At 43.2% G+C, this 14709-nt stretch overlaps 1 protein-coding gene across 2 annotated transcripts in view; it reads right to left on the reverse strand.

The window, feature by feature from the left end:
- ZNF507 (zinc finger protein 507) overlaps window positions 1-11958 on the reverse strand; it is a 47371-nt gene extending 35413 nt beyond the window's left edge. Inside the window, exons 1-5 of one of the 2 annotated variants that reach the window (XM_047078329.1) lie at window positions 11840-11929; window positions 10333-10426; window positions 8836-8958; window positions 2288-4419; window positions 817-934 (exon numbers count right to left, since the gene is read on the reverse strand). In XM_047078329.1, the coding sequence (XP_046934285.1) occupies window positions 817-934; window positions 2288-4417 (2248 nt within the window). In that variant the 5' untranslated portion in view covers window positions 4418-4419; window positions 8836-8958; window positions 10333-10426; window positions 11840-11929. Of the gene's footprint in view, window positions 1-816; window positions 935-2287; window positions 4420-8835; window positions 8959-10332; window positions 10427-11839 lie in introns of both variants that reach the window. The other variant, XM_047078328.1, reaches the window with a different exon arrangement.
- Between the last annotated feature and the right edge of the window lie 2751 nt (window positions 11959-14709).

Consider the following 14709-nt stretch of genomic DNA (forward strand, 5'->3'; position numbering starts at 1 on the left):
TTGAATCAGTTATGCTTTCTGGGGTATAATTTAATGAACCATTATGGTAAAACATTTTACTCTGCAGTTGTTTCTAACTTTAATTCTTAGGAAATCTAAAAAGGAAAGTCACCCCAATATGTTTTATTTCCCATAAACACTATGTACCGCACTTGAGACATTTAGAGTATATCAATTTAAGAGAGCTGATGCAAGGAAGCACAGCTTATTACACTTTATCCCTCATTCTCCGGATGTGGCATCCGCTTTTTCATGAAACTCTAATTAAATCTTTTGATTCTAATATTCCTATTAGCAGAAACTCAGCCGACTGGTACCTAACTAGTACACAAAAAGATCTTCTGTTTTTTTGGCTTTTTTTTTTTTTCTTAAATAATGCAGATGAAATCTGGCAGTCATACTTGGATAAGAATAAGATCACAGCAGGAAGCCTCACTTACAGTTTGAGGTGGGGGCCCTGCCATCTGCAAAAGCTGCTATATTCTCAGTGGGTCAACTGGTACTGAGAGAGGGGAGGGCTTGCTTTCCACACTGCAGCTTCCCTGGCTTGCTGGGGTGTCACCCAAGGGTTCGTGATGTACTTGGCTCTTGTAGGGCAGCATAAATTTCAACGTGTTATCTACCTACACAGTTGACTACTTACTAATATAGCATTTCATTTAGTGCTCAGAATTACCTCAGTAACACAGGTAAGATTCATTCACATCCACAGTATGAAAATAGAGAACATATGAGGCTTTAGTCCTGAAAATAACCCACATGACAACTAAGGGCTTTTTAAAAAACCTAATACGCTAGTCAAAAAAATGCAGATACCTTCTTGAACACCTTTTCCATCAGCTGTATCACTGGAAATTCTTGACTCATTAGAAGCTGCTACTGACAAGGTATCTGGAAGGCTGTGTTGCTCTCTCTCATGGTTCCTCAGTTGACTCTAAAAAATTGAGAAATAATCCCACGTAACTTTCAATAAATATACTTGCACTGTTACTAAGAGACTGCTGAAGCAGTTAATTGCTTTCATGGCCTGGTACCTAGAACACACTACCAATATTTTAAAACCAAATGTGCTAAAAGATTATCTGATTTATTCGACAGTTTACGGAAAGAAATACACTGGAGAAATCACAATCTCATCAAAAAGGCAGTTCTTTTTGCATTCTCCAAAAGCAAGCCCCCGCTATCTTCAGAGGGGTTTCTGCACGGCAGGTGCGTGCTTACTGAACCACTGGCAGGCCCGGAGGAGGGAAGAGCAGAACGTTTGGAATAACCCGATGCTTTCACAAAAATAAATCCAACCAGTAACTGCTGGACTCCTGCTAATTCTTGCCTTTCAACACCAGCTAACGTGTTGATGGATATCTTCTTCCTTCACCGCCACCCCCACAAATCAAGAGTGCAGGAACAAAAGAAACTTCTGGAACTTGCTTTTACAGCCCATTTGGATGTGCTGCTTGTCTAGCAGCCTGAGACCACTTCAGAACACCATGAGGGCAATCCAAGGAGGCAGTGAATCTCAGACTCAAAGGCTGAGAGAAGTCTACATCCCACTTAGCCTTTTAGGACACTTTTTTCTTTTTTTTTTTTTGCCCTCCAGACAGTCAACTGGCAACACTGGAGAAGAAAAGTTCCAAACTAATGATCAATGAATCCTGTTTCCTTTAGGAAAACAGCATTTCATGCTGGTTGTTGGTTTTAAGGTAGTACATAGGATGAAAATCACGGTCAAAATCCTTACAGTCCCTTAAACTGCCCATTAAACACATGTGGCTCTATTTCCACTTTACTGTCTGTCATGAAGTCCAACATAACACACTTTCCCTCTCGCAAGGACACAGATTACTGTTGGCTGGTTGTGTGGCTGAAGCGAGCAACCTGCATTTTGGGGACATGGAAGATGGAGTTTGTTTGCATCGATGTAGGATTACATCTGGGTAAATCAACTGTTAAGTCCTTCCCCTGTACATTCTCTTGAAATTACCTTGCAATTTAAAATCAACACGTTTAAAAAAAGATATACACACTAAAACACTAAAAGCAATAAACACAGACACTGTTAAGGAGGAAGCAGACGGGAAAACAATCCTACACCAATCCTGATGACCTAGATTTCAGTCCCAATTTTAATACTAATTAGTTGGGATCCCCTGGGCAAATTGCCAAACTTTCCTAGGCCTCACCTCAGTTTCCTTATCTATAAAATGAGATGGCTGGACTCTCTGCCAAGTTCCCTCTTTGCTCTAAAAAGCCTAAGGTTCTCCGAATGATTTCACGAACCGATGCTTACCTTATAATGAAACGATTCTTCACACTGCTTGCACTGGTATATTCTTGTTTTGCAGTGGTTGATCATGTGGTTCTCCAAATCTTTGCTGTCGTCAGCTATGTGCTCACAGATAGGACACTGATAGGGCTGTCTCTGTCGATGGACCCGCAAGTGCTGCTTGATGTAGCCCTTGTTACCACTTGCGTAGTGACACAGGCGGCAGCGGTAGGGTCGATCAGCATTAGGGATGTATTCCACCACGTTGCTTCCCGATAAACCTGCGTCACTGTTGGGTTGGCATTGGGCGTTGTCCTGCAGCTCTTTCAAAATGTCATCGTCGGAAGCATTTTGGTCTGTCCTTTCCCTCAACTTTTCGATCACAGTCAGTAAGGACATGCTGATACCCGTCTTCACTTGCCCATCTGACAACTCCTGCCTACCCTCTGGGAGTGCTACCAACGTAGAGTTGCTTTGGTCAAAACCAGTTAATCCATCTGAAGAGTTTTTAAGTGGCGACATCATTTTAGAATAAGCCGCCAACGTACTGTCCACTTGCCTTTGTCCGGTATCTGGATCTAAAAGGTTTATATTCCCGTAGTGCCCAAGGTTGGCCCTTGTCAGTTCTGCAGCTCTTATGGGCATTGTGACGAGGGCTTCTGCAGCTAACGAGTGTAGTCGGAGAGACTCAGAATTTGTCCTTCTTCGGCCTGGTGGGGCATTCTCATCAGTAGCCAGTCCTTTGGTTATTAACTCACTGTCTTTCTTCTCTGGATTGCTCCAGCCTATGATCAGCCCCCCAATATCAACAGTACATTTATCAGCATGATAAACTTCATCTCTTCCTTCACCCCCAATCTGGGATTCTGTCGGGCTCAGGTTTTTTCCCTCTTCGATTTCAGCATTCATGAGGAAATGTTTCTGTGAAAGAGTTTCTTCAGCACTTGGCAAACGTTCTACTATCACGTTAACGTGACCTTTTTTATTGGGACTACTACTAATGATTTTCTGTGCGGATGAAAGCAGACTATCAGCGATCAGGTTCTCCTCCACATCAGATATCACCTCTAGCATCTCTTCCTCACTGGGGTCAAGGGTAACTGACTGAGTCAGATGAACTCCACCTTCTGCACTCTGTCCTAAAGGAGACGAAGAGGATAACGGTTCTGAGCTGCAAATCTGTACTTGTACTGAAGGCCCATTGTGGATACTCAGTTCGTTGTCTCCAATAGCAATGACGACTGCATCCACCCCACCAGGTTCAGCAGCCACTGAAGAATCCAGCAGGCCTAGGGGCTCATTTTCATTTTCAAAGATCGGATAGGAGCAGTCAACCTCCCCAGCATGTTTCCAAGCATGTGTTTTCAACATTCTCTGCTGGCCACAGGTGTAACTACAAAACAAGCATCGGTACATGCCATACTGTTCATACGCATACCATTTCCTCTTACCCATTTCTGCCATGGGTGCGTTTTGGGCAGCGTGCGTTTGCGCACTGTCCACACTCACTTGGACATCAGAAATGGTTTCATGGTTTCTTTCTGTGGGCCTCTGACACAAAGAGTTGGAGGGGCTTACACACTGCTGGGCTTTGGATTGAGTGTGACCGTTGGCATCGTTTTCGTGGTCGTTTACCACGTGAGCTTCAAGTTCCTCTTGGCTTTTAGATGTAATGTGGCACTCTGAGCACATTAATATCACTTCATTTTGCTGACCATGCTGCTTGATATGATCTTTTAACACAGAAAACGATGATGACAGAAACTTGCAAAGGCTACACTGGTAAGACATAGTCTTCCCATCGTTCTGGGCAAGAGAGCCAGGGGTAAAATGTATCTGAGACATCTCAGCCCTTCTGATCCCAGCAGGGGACTGGGTTACTTTAGCTGGAATCTCACAAAGTTCTTGGGTTTCAAGAGAGTGCGTTGCAGCACTTGAACGTGAGCGTTTTTTCCCGATCAAAAGACATTTTTGTGACTTTTCATGTTCTACTATCTTGCTTAACTTCTGGATAACATGGATCAATGGATCTGTTTTAACTTTTCTTTGTTCATCAATTTCCAGTGATGAACTGATGACAGTTTCAGCAGTCAATATAGCTTCCTGTTCCCCAATATCTGGCACCAACATGGCAACACTGCTGCTTTCTTCCATATCTAGAAAGGATAATATACAACAGAAAGAAATATCGGGTTAGAGGTATTATAAGAATGCGATTATAGGAAACCTGAGCTACTCTTAGAGTTTAAGCTAATCTCAGTTATTTTCTAACCTGGGAGCTCCATTATCAGCATACCTGTATCCCCAGCAGAGACTTAAACTGCTTGGAACTTCTCTAGAGAATGTCATCCCCTATCAAGACTGAGGATGATCTTTCCATCTATTTCTTTCTTTGGAAATGACTTTAACAATATGCATATCCTTTTTTCTTCACTTTCTTTCCCCCAGACATCTAGCTGGACCCAATTAGTATGCCCTCTCTTTTGTGCAATGCCAAAAAAACACAAAAAACAAAAAAACAGGACTGCTATTCCTTGACTGAAGGGACACAAGCATTCCCAGGGTATGTGGAACCACCTCAAGTTACCACAAAACCAACAAACAAAACTAACACATGACTGACACAATTCTTGGGAGACAACTACTTATATCAAAAATAATTATAGTCTTATTATTAAAATCATAAATTTGTTTTTTTCACTCCAAATCTTTGGAGTTATGAAAAGATAGTCTGGTAACCTCTTGTAAATGGCAGAGTGAATTTTGAGAAGTACAATGCAAACGAAACTACATAAAAGCAATGATCCAGTTCCTTCTTTTACTTCCTTCGATTGATTTCCCTGAAGACAAACCACAAACAACGCTGTGGTTTTTTCCTAGAGGCCATATTAGTGGTCAACTATTACTCATGCACGAATATATGTAATTTCATTTTCCTGAAAGGGAAAGGGGCATCAGAGAAGGAAAAAGACCTGACATTCTAGTTGTGTTTCAGGTCTAAATATTCAGAGTCCTTAAAAGGGGTTCTCTGTAAGTTCCAGCAATGCATTACAGCCAAGGAAGTCATAAAACAAAAAATACTCACAATATCTTTCTCCCTAAATCTTGAATCCTCTATTTCCTGGCAGTACTTTCATTTCAAACATTTCCTTTGGCTCAAAGTGAGATTAATTTGTTGACTTGGATCACATTTTTCAGTTTAGGCTTTTTTCCAGCAACAAGTTTTGTTTTTCCACATTTTAGGTGCATTCTGGAGTCTTACTCACAACATTCAATAAATGCCAGCAAAATTTTTAGTGGCACCAGCTATAGACCAAAGACCATACTATTCTTAAACCTCAATCACAGGCTCTGAATTCTTATTTTAGGAGGTGAATCATGGCTTCCCTCCCCCCAGGTGGCTGAATCAACATGGAAGGGCCCTTGAGCCCCTGCCAAGATCACACCGAACTCCTGCTGGACCTACCAGCACTCTGACCAGCTGCAGTGCCAGCCCTCCCGTATCTACTCTTGGCAGCAGTTAGAGCTTTTCCTCTTATTTTCTGCTCTTTCTGGCACACAAACTTTCTATATCTAGGGCCACATCAGGCAAAAATGCAAACATTTTACTCTCGGCTTTAGTACTGCTTCTTCCCTCCTTCTTGATACTCTGTCCAATGGGATCAGCTTTCGTTTCTTTTCCGTGTCCAACTGTGCTCGTGGCAGGGAATGCACCCAACAGCCATTACAACGATGACCACTACCCCAGCTCCCACAGACCTAGAAGTCTGGGTGACTGCGGCCCTTTAGCCGCTCTCTTCTCTAAACAACCTGAGGTCATTACCTCTCAAAAGACTATGTAGTTCCTCTCCATCTTTCTCAAACAGAAAAAACAGTATTTTTAAATCTCTACACTCAATCTTAAATCACTAAAGAGGGACCAGTGTGGGAACAACTTGTTTCTTTAGGAAAATCCTTTGTGACGTCTTAAGTCACCTTATTGCCTGAGAATTCCACAATTTTTCGGCCAAGGGGAGCTGTGGCTGTTTCTGTGACTAATGATTTCACTTTAGGACCATTCACTTAAGGCTTTATTTCTTTCAGTTCAATTGTTAAATGGGAATTAGTTAAATCGTTGTTAATAACAGAAATCCTCAAACATTCAATTTCTTGCCCAAGATTTGGTGGTCTACTGTAGATCTAAGGTCTCCTCCTCCATGAAATATGACATCCATATAGGCTGATTGATAGTCCGCAGGTTAACGAGTGAAGATTTGCTCAACAGACTTTGCGTACCCACAGGGTTACAAAGGTGACTCACGTGGTCCCTCTTTTACCTAATGACAGAATAGGAAAGAGAGCAGTGCAACTACTCCCTGTGGATATTTCAGTGCACACCTTAAAAAGAGTGTGGAATGAAGAGGAGGAGGAGTTCAAGTTATCTCAAGAAAAAAACTAATACAAAAGAAACTGACAAAACATTCAGATTTGAAAAGCTGTGTCTGCTCAGGCATTAAGAGCTAATGGAAATTTGCAGCAGATGCTCCAATTTTCCCTGAACATTTATGTAAGTATCTCATTTTAGAGGCTGCATACATTTGGGGATAAGTACAGAAATGGCAGCTATAAAACAGATATGACAACATAAAATACATCAAGAAACACCTGAAAAACCAGTTTGGGTCCACATGGCAGAATCGATATATGAGTTAAATCTCATTAAAACAAAAGTCTCTCTTAGAAAGGGTTAGATGAACAGTTCATAGTAAAGTATACACAGGGAGGAAGGCCTGTGACCTTAAGGCCAACTCTTTAAATTTTCACAAAAATTTCTCTTAGGCCACCAATGTGCATACATATGGGATCCTATGTCAAGTGAAGTAAAATTTATTTGGAAAAAAAAAGAGAGATGAAAATAAGGGTACAAACACAATCCCAGTGGCTCAATAATGACGACAACACAGATTATGATCATCAGCATACTATCGATGGCCTTCACGTGATCAATACAAGTACATGGTCAGGGTGGGTGGAGAGGGTAGGAATAAAGCAAGAATAGCAAATTTTGTAATTAAAGTTTAGTAATAAGTGTCTAGGAGTTCCTTACACTATTCTTTCTACTTGTGTAAATATTTACAACTTTTCATACTAAAAAGTTACAGAAAAAATGGTTATGTGTCAGGGTGCCTGGGTGGCTCAGCCGGTTAACTGTCTGACTTTGGTTCAGGATGTGATCTCACAGCTCATGAGTTCAAGTCCTGAGTCGGGCTCTGTGCTGACAGCTCAGAGCCTGGAGTCTGCTTCGGATTCTGTGTCTCCCTCTCTCTCTGCCCTTCCCCTGCTTGTGCTCTCTCTCTCAAAAATAGATAAACATTTTTTAAAAAAACAGTATGGAAAAAAATTTAAAATCACAGTACTAATGGTTTAAAACGGAGTTGAATAGATAGGACAAACATGTTTAGAAGTTAAAAAGAAGTTAACAGCTTTTATATACTGTAACAACAGTACACAAAGTAAAACAGAAGGCAACAGTCAATGACCAAATCCTAACAAACCGAAAAGCTAGTTTTGGTCTAGGAAAGTAAGCAAAAGGTTTTTGAAGAGGTAAGACGTATACTGTATTCTAAAAGACGGCCGCGCCAGATGTCAACCATTTGTCCCTCTGGGCTCACTGCCTCCTTTCCTCCACTCTGCTCTCTGCCCCAGGAGGTATATTACATCAGTAGGCTCCTATGCCCTCTGGTTTCTGATTGCGTTATGCCAATGGGGAGCCATGAGAGGAGATCAGAAGGAGGCAGCATAGTGAAATCAGGATACTCATTCCCCTAATTCCCTCCCTCTAGGTCAGCTTGAACTGGCCATGTTTCTCAATGGAAGACCATTCTCTTCAGGCAGGGGGCTCTACAAAACTCTCCTGGTTCTGATACCTCTCTTCCTTCTGATGCTGCTACCTCCAGATAACTGCATTATCCTTGTGGTTTGTCTATACAAGTCCAACGCCTTTATTATGAGTATTTTTGTAAATACGTCCTCCTTGAATTATCTTAATTAGAATGCATCGTTTTCTCTTTTGGAATTCTGTCAACACAAGGGTAAGACTGACAAGGAAAAGAGCCACAACATTATTACGTTTCCAAAAGTGAGAATAAACCTTCCATCTAGCAGTTAGTGAAAAGATCAACATGGCTGAACAAGAAGGTTTACAGAAAGAGTAAAGCCTAGAGGCATTACCAAAGTAGGAAGCTTCTTATTTGGAATCTTTAGACATAACCACATTACACAAAATATATCAAACTATTACAAATAAATAAATATAAGTTGTATCCCAAACCAGAAAAGTTCTAGAATCTTTCCCACTGAGTCTTAACTCTTTCCTAGACAACAGGACAGGTTTCTCTGGCCATCTGAAAGTAGAACCTTCCTATGGAATCTTTCAGAAGCTGAAATGATGTAAAGTGAAAAAGGAATTACCATTTATTTATATGGAAAAAAAAAACCCAAAATAACCTTTCTTAGGCTTTTCTGATATTTCAGAACACATCTTGCTAATAATGAGCGCACACGATAAAATGAGATAAAGCACAGATGCTCACAGACACAGTTCAAAGCTCTGGCGCCTTGGTGCAGAGATTCCGAGTACAGTTCCTGGGCAGGAAAGGAGCTTGGTGGGGCCACGCTTGCTGCTTGGGTTACGTGCTGCCTCTATTAATGGCTCGCTGCAAAACAAACATTGGAAACTATTTTTGCCTTTGGTGTAAGACCGAAATCTTTAGATTTCTTTCAGTTAGAGAAATCAGGTTCTAACGTATGTCTTTCATAAAAGCAAAGTGGCAGGGGCTACCTGGGTGGCTCAGTTGGTTGAGCGTCTGACTCTTGATTTTGGTTCAGGTCATGATCCCAGGGTTGTGAGATTGGGTCCTGTGTCAGGCTCCATGTTCAGCATGGATTCTCTCTCTCTCTCTTCCCCACTTCCCCTCTCGTGCTCTCTCTCCCCCACCGCCCCAAAAAAGCACAAAGTGGCAGAAGGCAAACTGTAAAAAGTGGGGGAGACCTGTATTCCAAAGGCAAAAGCTTATAATTAATGTCTTTCCCAAGAAAAGAACCAAATTATTTCAGTTGTCTTTATTTCCTGATAATTACTACTAGGTTTCTTTGTATATCTAATTAGTTCCTTTCAGTTATAGAGTATGGTTATCATAAGTAAAATCAAGTTGAACAATTCATGTGAGCCTGAGTAGGGCTGGAGAAAGGCTGTAATTTTCTGTGCATGTGCAAAGGCAGTTCAGTGTTATAAAAAACCTTTTCTTTCAGACTAAAAATTTGTTCTTTCCCAACTAGGCAAAGATATGAACTGTTATGTCCCTGAATTGTAAACTGCCTACAAAAAATCACCTTGAGATTGCTTACACATTATTTATAGATTTATCTTGTTAATGTCAGCTATGATTCATTTGAATTAAAATCTCCTTAGCTTAATGTGATTAACTGCCACTAAGAAAAATATAGTGTAAATATCGCAAGAACATGAATTTTATAATCTAAAATTTCTTAGCTGGCATCTAGCCTGGGAGAATATTCTAATTTGGCAGCTAATTTGGCAGACCACGAAGACATAAGGTCTAACTAACATTAACCAGTATTAAGATTTAACATTTATTGAGCACCCATAATGTGCCAAGCACAGTGCTGGAGACTACACAAGTAAGAAGGAATCCTTGTCCTTGAAGTGCTCACCATCCAGGGGGCAGTGCCTATGTAGACTTTGTGTATTATTCATGAATTTCTGGTAATACTAGCCTCTTTTTTGCAGGTAAGGAACCTGAGGATCACAGATGTAAAGCAATAACTGGTTTAAGAACTGGAATCCAGGACTATCTGATTCTAAATCCCCTTTCTTAAGACACCAATTTCTTTCTTATATCTCAATGAGGACAAATACATAAAATCAATACTGAAAAGAATTGGCCCCTTACAGCCCGGCTATATCAAACGTTTTAGCCTGTTTGATCTTCATAACTCTGGAACAGGCCAGGTGGGTGTTACACAATTTTACAAATAAGGAAACACTCAGTGTGGTTTCAGTGACTTACCCAAGGTTACATGGCTGTTAAGAGGCAGAGCCAATGTCTTTCAAATCAATTCCTGAAATTAACACAGTCCCTTGGACCAATCTTCAGAATTCAGCTGTGGCCAAGAATGAAAGTACATAGTATCAAACATTTCTCTTTCTTGGTGAAACAAAGTAATGATTTCTTTTGGCAGTGAGAAATTCCCCAATATTCTATGTCAAAAAGACATTCAGAGGAATGTTCATGCAACCCAATCATGTGTTGCAATTTTACATAATTTATCTAGCAAGCAGACTTTACCACTTTGTACAAGTTAGAAAAAAAAATTGCTCTGGAAACTTCTCTCAATAATTGTGTTTTGTTTTAGCTCAGAATTTAACTGACTCAAAATACTACTGTTTACTGATAACACTTTCTAATGAATAAGGAACAATAAATTGCATATCGCCATTTTAATCTTAACCCAAAATGCCATCTAAAGGATGATTTTGCAAGCACAGTGGGCAGGAAAAGATAGGACACAGTAGCTTGACCTATATATCTTCCAACGCAGTTTCCTGCTCTGGTCTTACATTTCTTTGCAGTTTCCTATACTAGCTAGGATGAATCTAAAAGATCAAATAAAGCCTATTCCTTTCACCTAGAATGCAGCTATCTTATCGATTACGGTTAAGTAAACAGTTCGTTGCCAGGGCAGAAAGCACGTCTTCGGTCCTCCCTTCGAGTTAATTTCAAACGAGTTGGTAAGGTAAAGTAATGAAGGGCCAGGCTCTCTCTTTTAATCAATAACGCAATCCAAACACTGAGTCAAAGCGGAGTACTGAAGAAAGTACAAGCTCAAGCAGGTGATAAATCCAGTAATTGCCTGATAAAAGAGATGCAGACTGATAGTAAATTACAGCCCACCACAGTAACTAAAAAGATCGCCTACGGGTTGGGATGACGGCCTCCGCCTAATTAATCATCCAAGCCTTCCACACAAACCATTCCCTCCGGATGCCCGTAGGTCTGAAGAGTGGGAGATTTTCCCACTGATCTCAGTGATCGAGAGACCAGTTCATCGAAAAGGTTCGTAATAGGGTCAGAAGGCTAGGATTTTCTGTACTAGCTTTTCCTACATCAAGAATTGGTTAAAGGGCTGGGGCGATCGGGGGTTGAGAAAAGTAACCAACAGATGCGGTGAGGACCTAAGCGGTTGGCCTAAGCGCTTTCACAACTGCAGAGGAGAAGGAAGCAACGCCTCGGCAGGCCCGCCTGCAGACCAGGCTGGTGACAGTATGCGGAGAGCGGCAGGTTCCCCCCACCCCCCGCGGCAGGGCAAGCCAGGGGTCTCCGCAGGCCTCGCCGTGGGCTGCGTGGGCTGCGCAGAGCACTGGAAAGGGACGCGGAACTTGGGGCAAGTGGCGAGCGCCGGGCGGTGTCGGCCCGCTGAAGAGGAAGCAGGCGCCGGTAGAGGCCTGAGGGGAGGACGCACATGGCCGGCGGCGGCGCTACCTGCGGGCGGAGGGGCGGCCCCGGGGCGCTGTACCTGCGGTCGGGCGGCGGCTGCTGCTTCCGCGAGCCTCCTTTGGCCGGCTAGGAGCCCGGCCGTGCCCTCGCCCTCGTCCTCTCCCACCTCTCTCCCGGCTCTTTTCCCTCTTTTCCCCCGCTTTTCCCCTCCTCATCCGGAGCTCCAAAATGGCGGCGCTGGGAACGGATCACGTGAGCCGCGGGCAGGTCAGGTGACCCGAGTGGCGGGCGGCGGGGCGGGGCGATGCTCAGGCCCCGCCCATGGGCATCCCGGGGCTCTCGGGCTGGGCGGGCACGAAGGTACCCCAGCGGCCCGGGCTACCCAGTCTTGGGCGGGTACGGGTCTGGGTAGACGACCTCCCAAGGCCTCTGCGTTGCCCTCTCAATGGTCACCTGGGCCTAGAAGTCAGTGTCTCTCCCCACGTCGCCCAAATCTTCCGTGGGCTAGCTTCTTCACCCCATCCCCTCCCTAACTGGCTTTTCACCTACAGCACTGGCATTCTGTCAGCCTTATGCTCAGGAATATGTTACTGTGCTTGTTGGGCATGTTTTTTGTGGTGTTCTTGGCTAAAATGTAGAGGTCCTAGCTAGGTTTGTGACTGGACTTCAGGTGTGACTGGTGAGGGGCAGGGCTAGCCTTGGGTCATCTGTTTACTTGAGAGCGAGAAGATTTTCAGGGAAAGAAGACATCCTAGGGGTTGTGGCCTGACACAAGCTCAGTCTTTCTGAGGGCACCATCGTGTTGGTCATTTGGCTCTTGTTTTTATGGGTGGCATACACACCAGGGTTATAAGCAGCCTTGTTTGAGTTCCACTGTGAACAGAGTAAAATACAAAGGGAGGGAAGCATTTCCTCCAGCTTCACAGAGAACACTGGACTGTTTGGTACATTAAGAACTACACAGCAGGGAGTTTGGGTCTGGACTCACTAGGTGGGCCAGGAGCAGTAGGAAGGGAGCAAGCCCAATGGAGATAGCCCTTCATTGTTCATTGAGATAGCCCTTGGGGACTTCCAGATACATTTAGAGGCTTTTGCAGCAGGCTGGGCTTTCACTTATCAAGTGGGAGAAATATCTAGCAAAACTTAGTCACTGTTGAGACAGGTCAGTAATTCTCCTTACTGTGTCTCAGGATTCAAATTCACCTGAATTGGGGGGTTGGGAAACCAGCAAAGTTAGCATTCTGCTATTCTACAGACTCCTTTGCTGATTGGGCCAAAGAGCTAAGGAGAAGAAAAAATAAAGTGTTGAGCAATTTTTTTTTCAATAAAAGAGATTGAATAGGAGACTACCATGGAAGGGTGAAAGAAAAAAAAAAAAACAAGGAAAACCAGAAATACATGAAAAGGGGAAAGCGAGAACAAGCAATTAATGTGCAAATTTCTTTCCTTTCCTTGAGCTATACATATAATCTTAGTTTATAACCATCTGAAGAGGACGTTTTCTTCAGCAATAACTGTAATGTCCATGAATCTGAAAGTGGACACAAGTCAGGGAATTATTTGATCGGGGAAGAGTTTAAACACAGAGGAATTGTAATCTAGGGAAAATAAGGAACTTCTAAAGAAGGGGAAGAAGATAAATTGGTTTGTCTGAAGTTTCTGTGGTGTTCTTTTCCAGTATACACCAGTTGTTTCCCAATGTCCCTCATGCAGAGCAAGGTTCGACAGAACTTCCTGGCTCAGAGGTGTGGCCAGTGACTGGTGCCGTCTAATGAATTGCGTGTGGTGGATGTGTCACCCCCATCCTGGAGCATTTAGTTGCCAGTGCACTCACATCCAGGGCACCATTTTCCTGCTGCCTTGATGACTGGCAATGTTCACAATGGTGGCCACCCTATCAGCGTACATTCTAGAGTAGCGATGACAAGCTGAGCCCCCAGCCGCCCCGCAATGGATATGTAGGGTGAGGAGGTCACTGAGGTTTGGAGCTGTTTGTTACTGCAGCATGATGTAGCCACACTGCTGACTGGCATTCTTCCTCCCTACACCGAAGTAGCAGGAAGAGGCAGAACCAATAGAAAGACACCGTTACAGTCAGACGGCAATGCTGATAAAAGAATTAGAACCTTCATTCCTGAAGACAGAGAAGGTATGAGACGCAGAATCCAATAGGAAAACGTGGGCAACTTCAAAAAGCCAGTGGAGCAAAACCTCAGTAGTTTTCTTTCCTGTACGAGAGCTCTCCAGAAAATTACAGGGGACGTTTTTAAGTCAGAGGACTGCAAAGACATTCAGAGGTGGTTCCATTGAACTTGTGGTCATCCCACCCAACTCTTTTGAGCACCTTCCACTTGCCACGGAATGTTATTTATCATGATTTAATTAACCAGTCCTAGTAAGATTTGGTGTTGCAGATAGGAAATTTGCTCACTCAGTTCTCCAGCGCCTACTCACTGGAATCGGATTCTGTCTCCAGATGAGAGATGACCCGGATAACTGGATCTTATCTCTACATATCTCATTATTCCACTTTGTGATTGTTAATTAGTGGATGAGGTTAAGGTTTTGCTTCTAACAAGTAGCCTGGGAAGTGACCAGGGGGTCTGCTTGACAACTTACACTGGAGCACCATTTAAACTTTGGGAGAGCTAAGGGCAGCGCAGTAGTGAGTTGCTGAGGTGATGACTGGCTGTAAACTGAGTGAGACACGGAACCCGTTGAAACTTGAGGAGACAAGGGCATCTGTGTGGCTCAGTCGGTTAAGCATCTGACTCTTGGTTTCACCTCAGGTCAGGATCTCACGGTTTTGTGAGTTTGAGCCCCGCGTTGGGCTCTGTGCTGACAGTGCGGGGCCTGCTTGGGATTCTCCCTCTCCCCTTCTCTTTCTGTTCCTCCCCTGCTCGCATTGTCTCTGTCTCTGTCAACAATAAATAAATAAACTTAAAAAAA

Source organism: Lynx rufus, unplaced genomic scaffold (genome assembly GCF_022079265.1).
Source record: "Lynx rufus isolate CCGP_SWC_20201006 ecotype Redwood Valley unplaced genomic scaffold, mLynRuf1.p SCAF_16, whole genome shotgun sequence".
NCBI classification, from domain to species: Eukaryota; Metazoa; Chordata; class Mammalia; order Carnivora; family Felidae; genus Lynx; species Lynx rufus.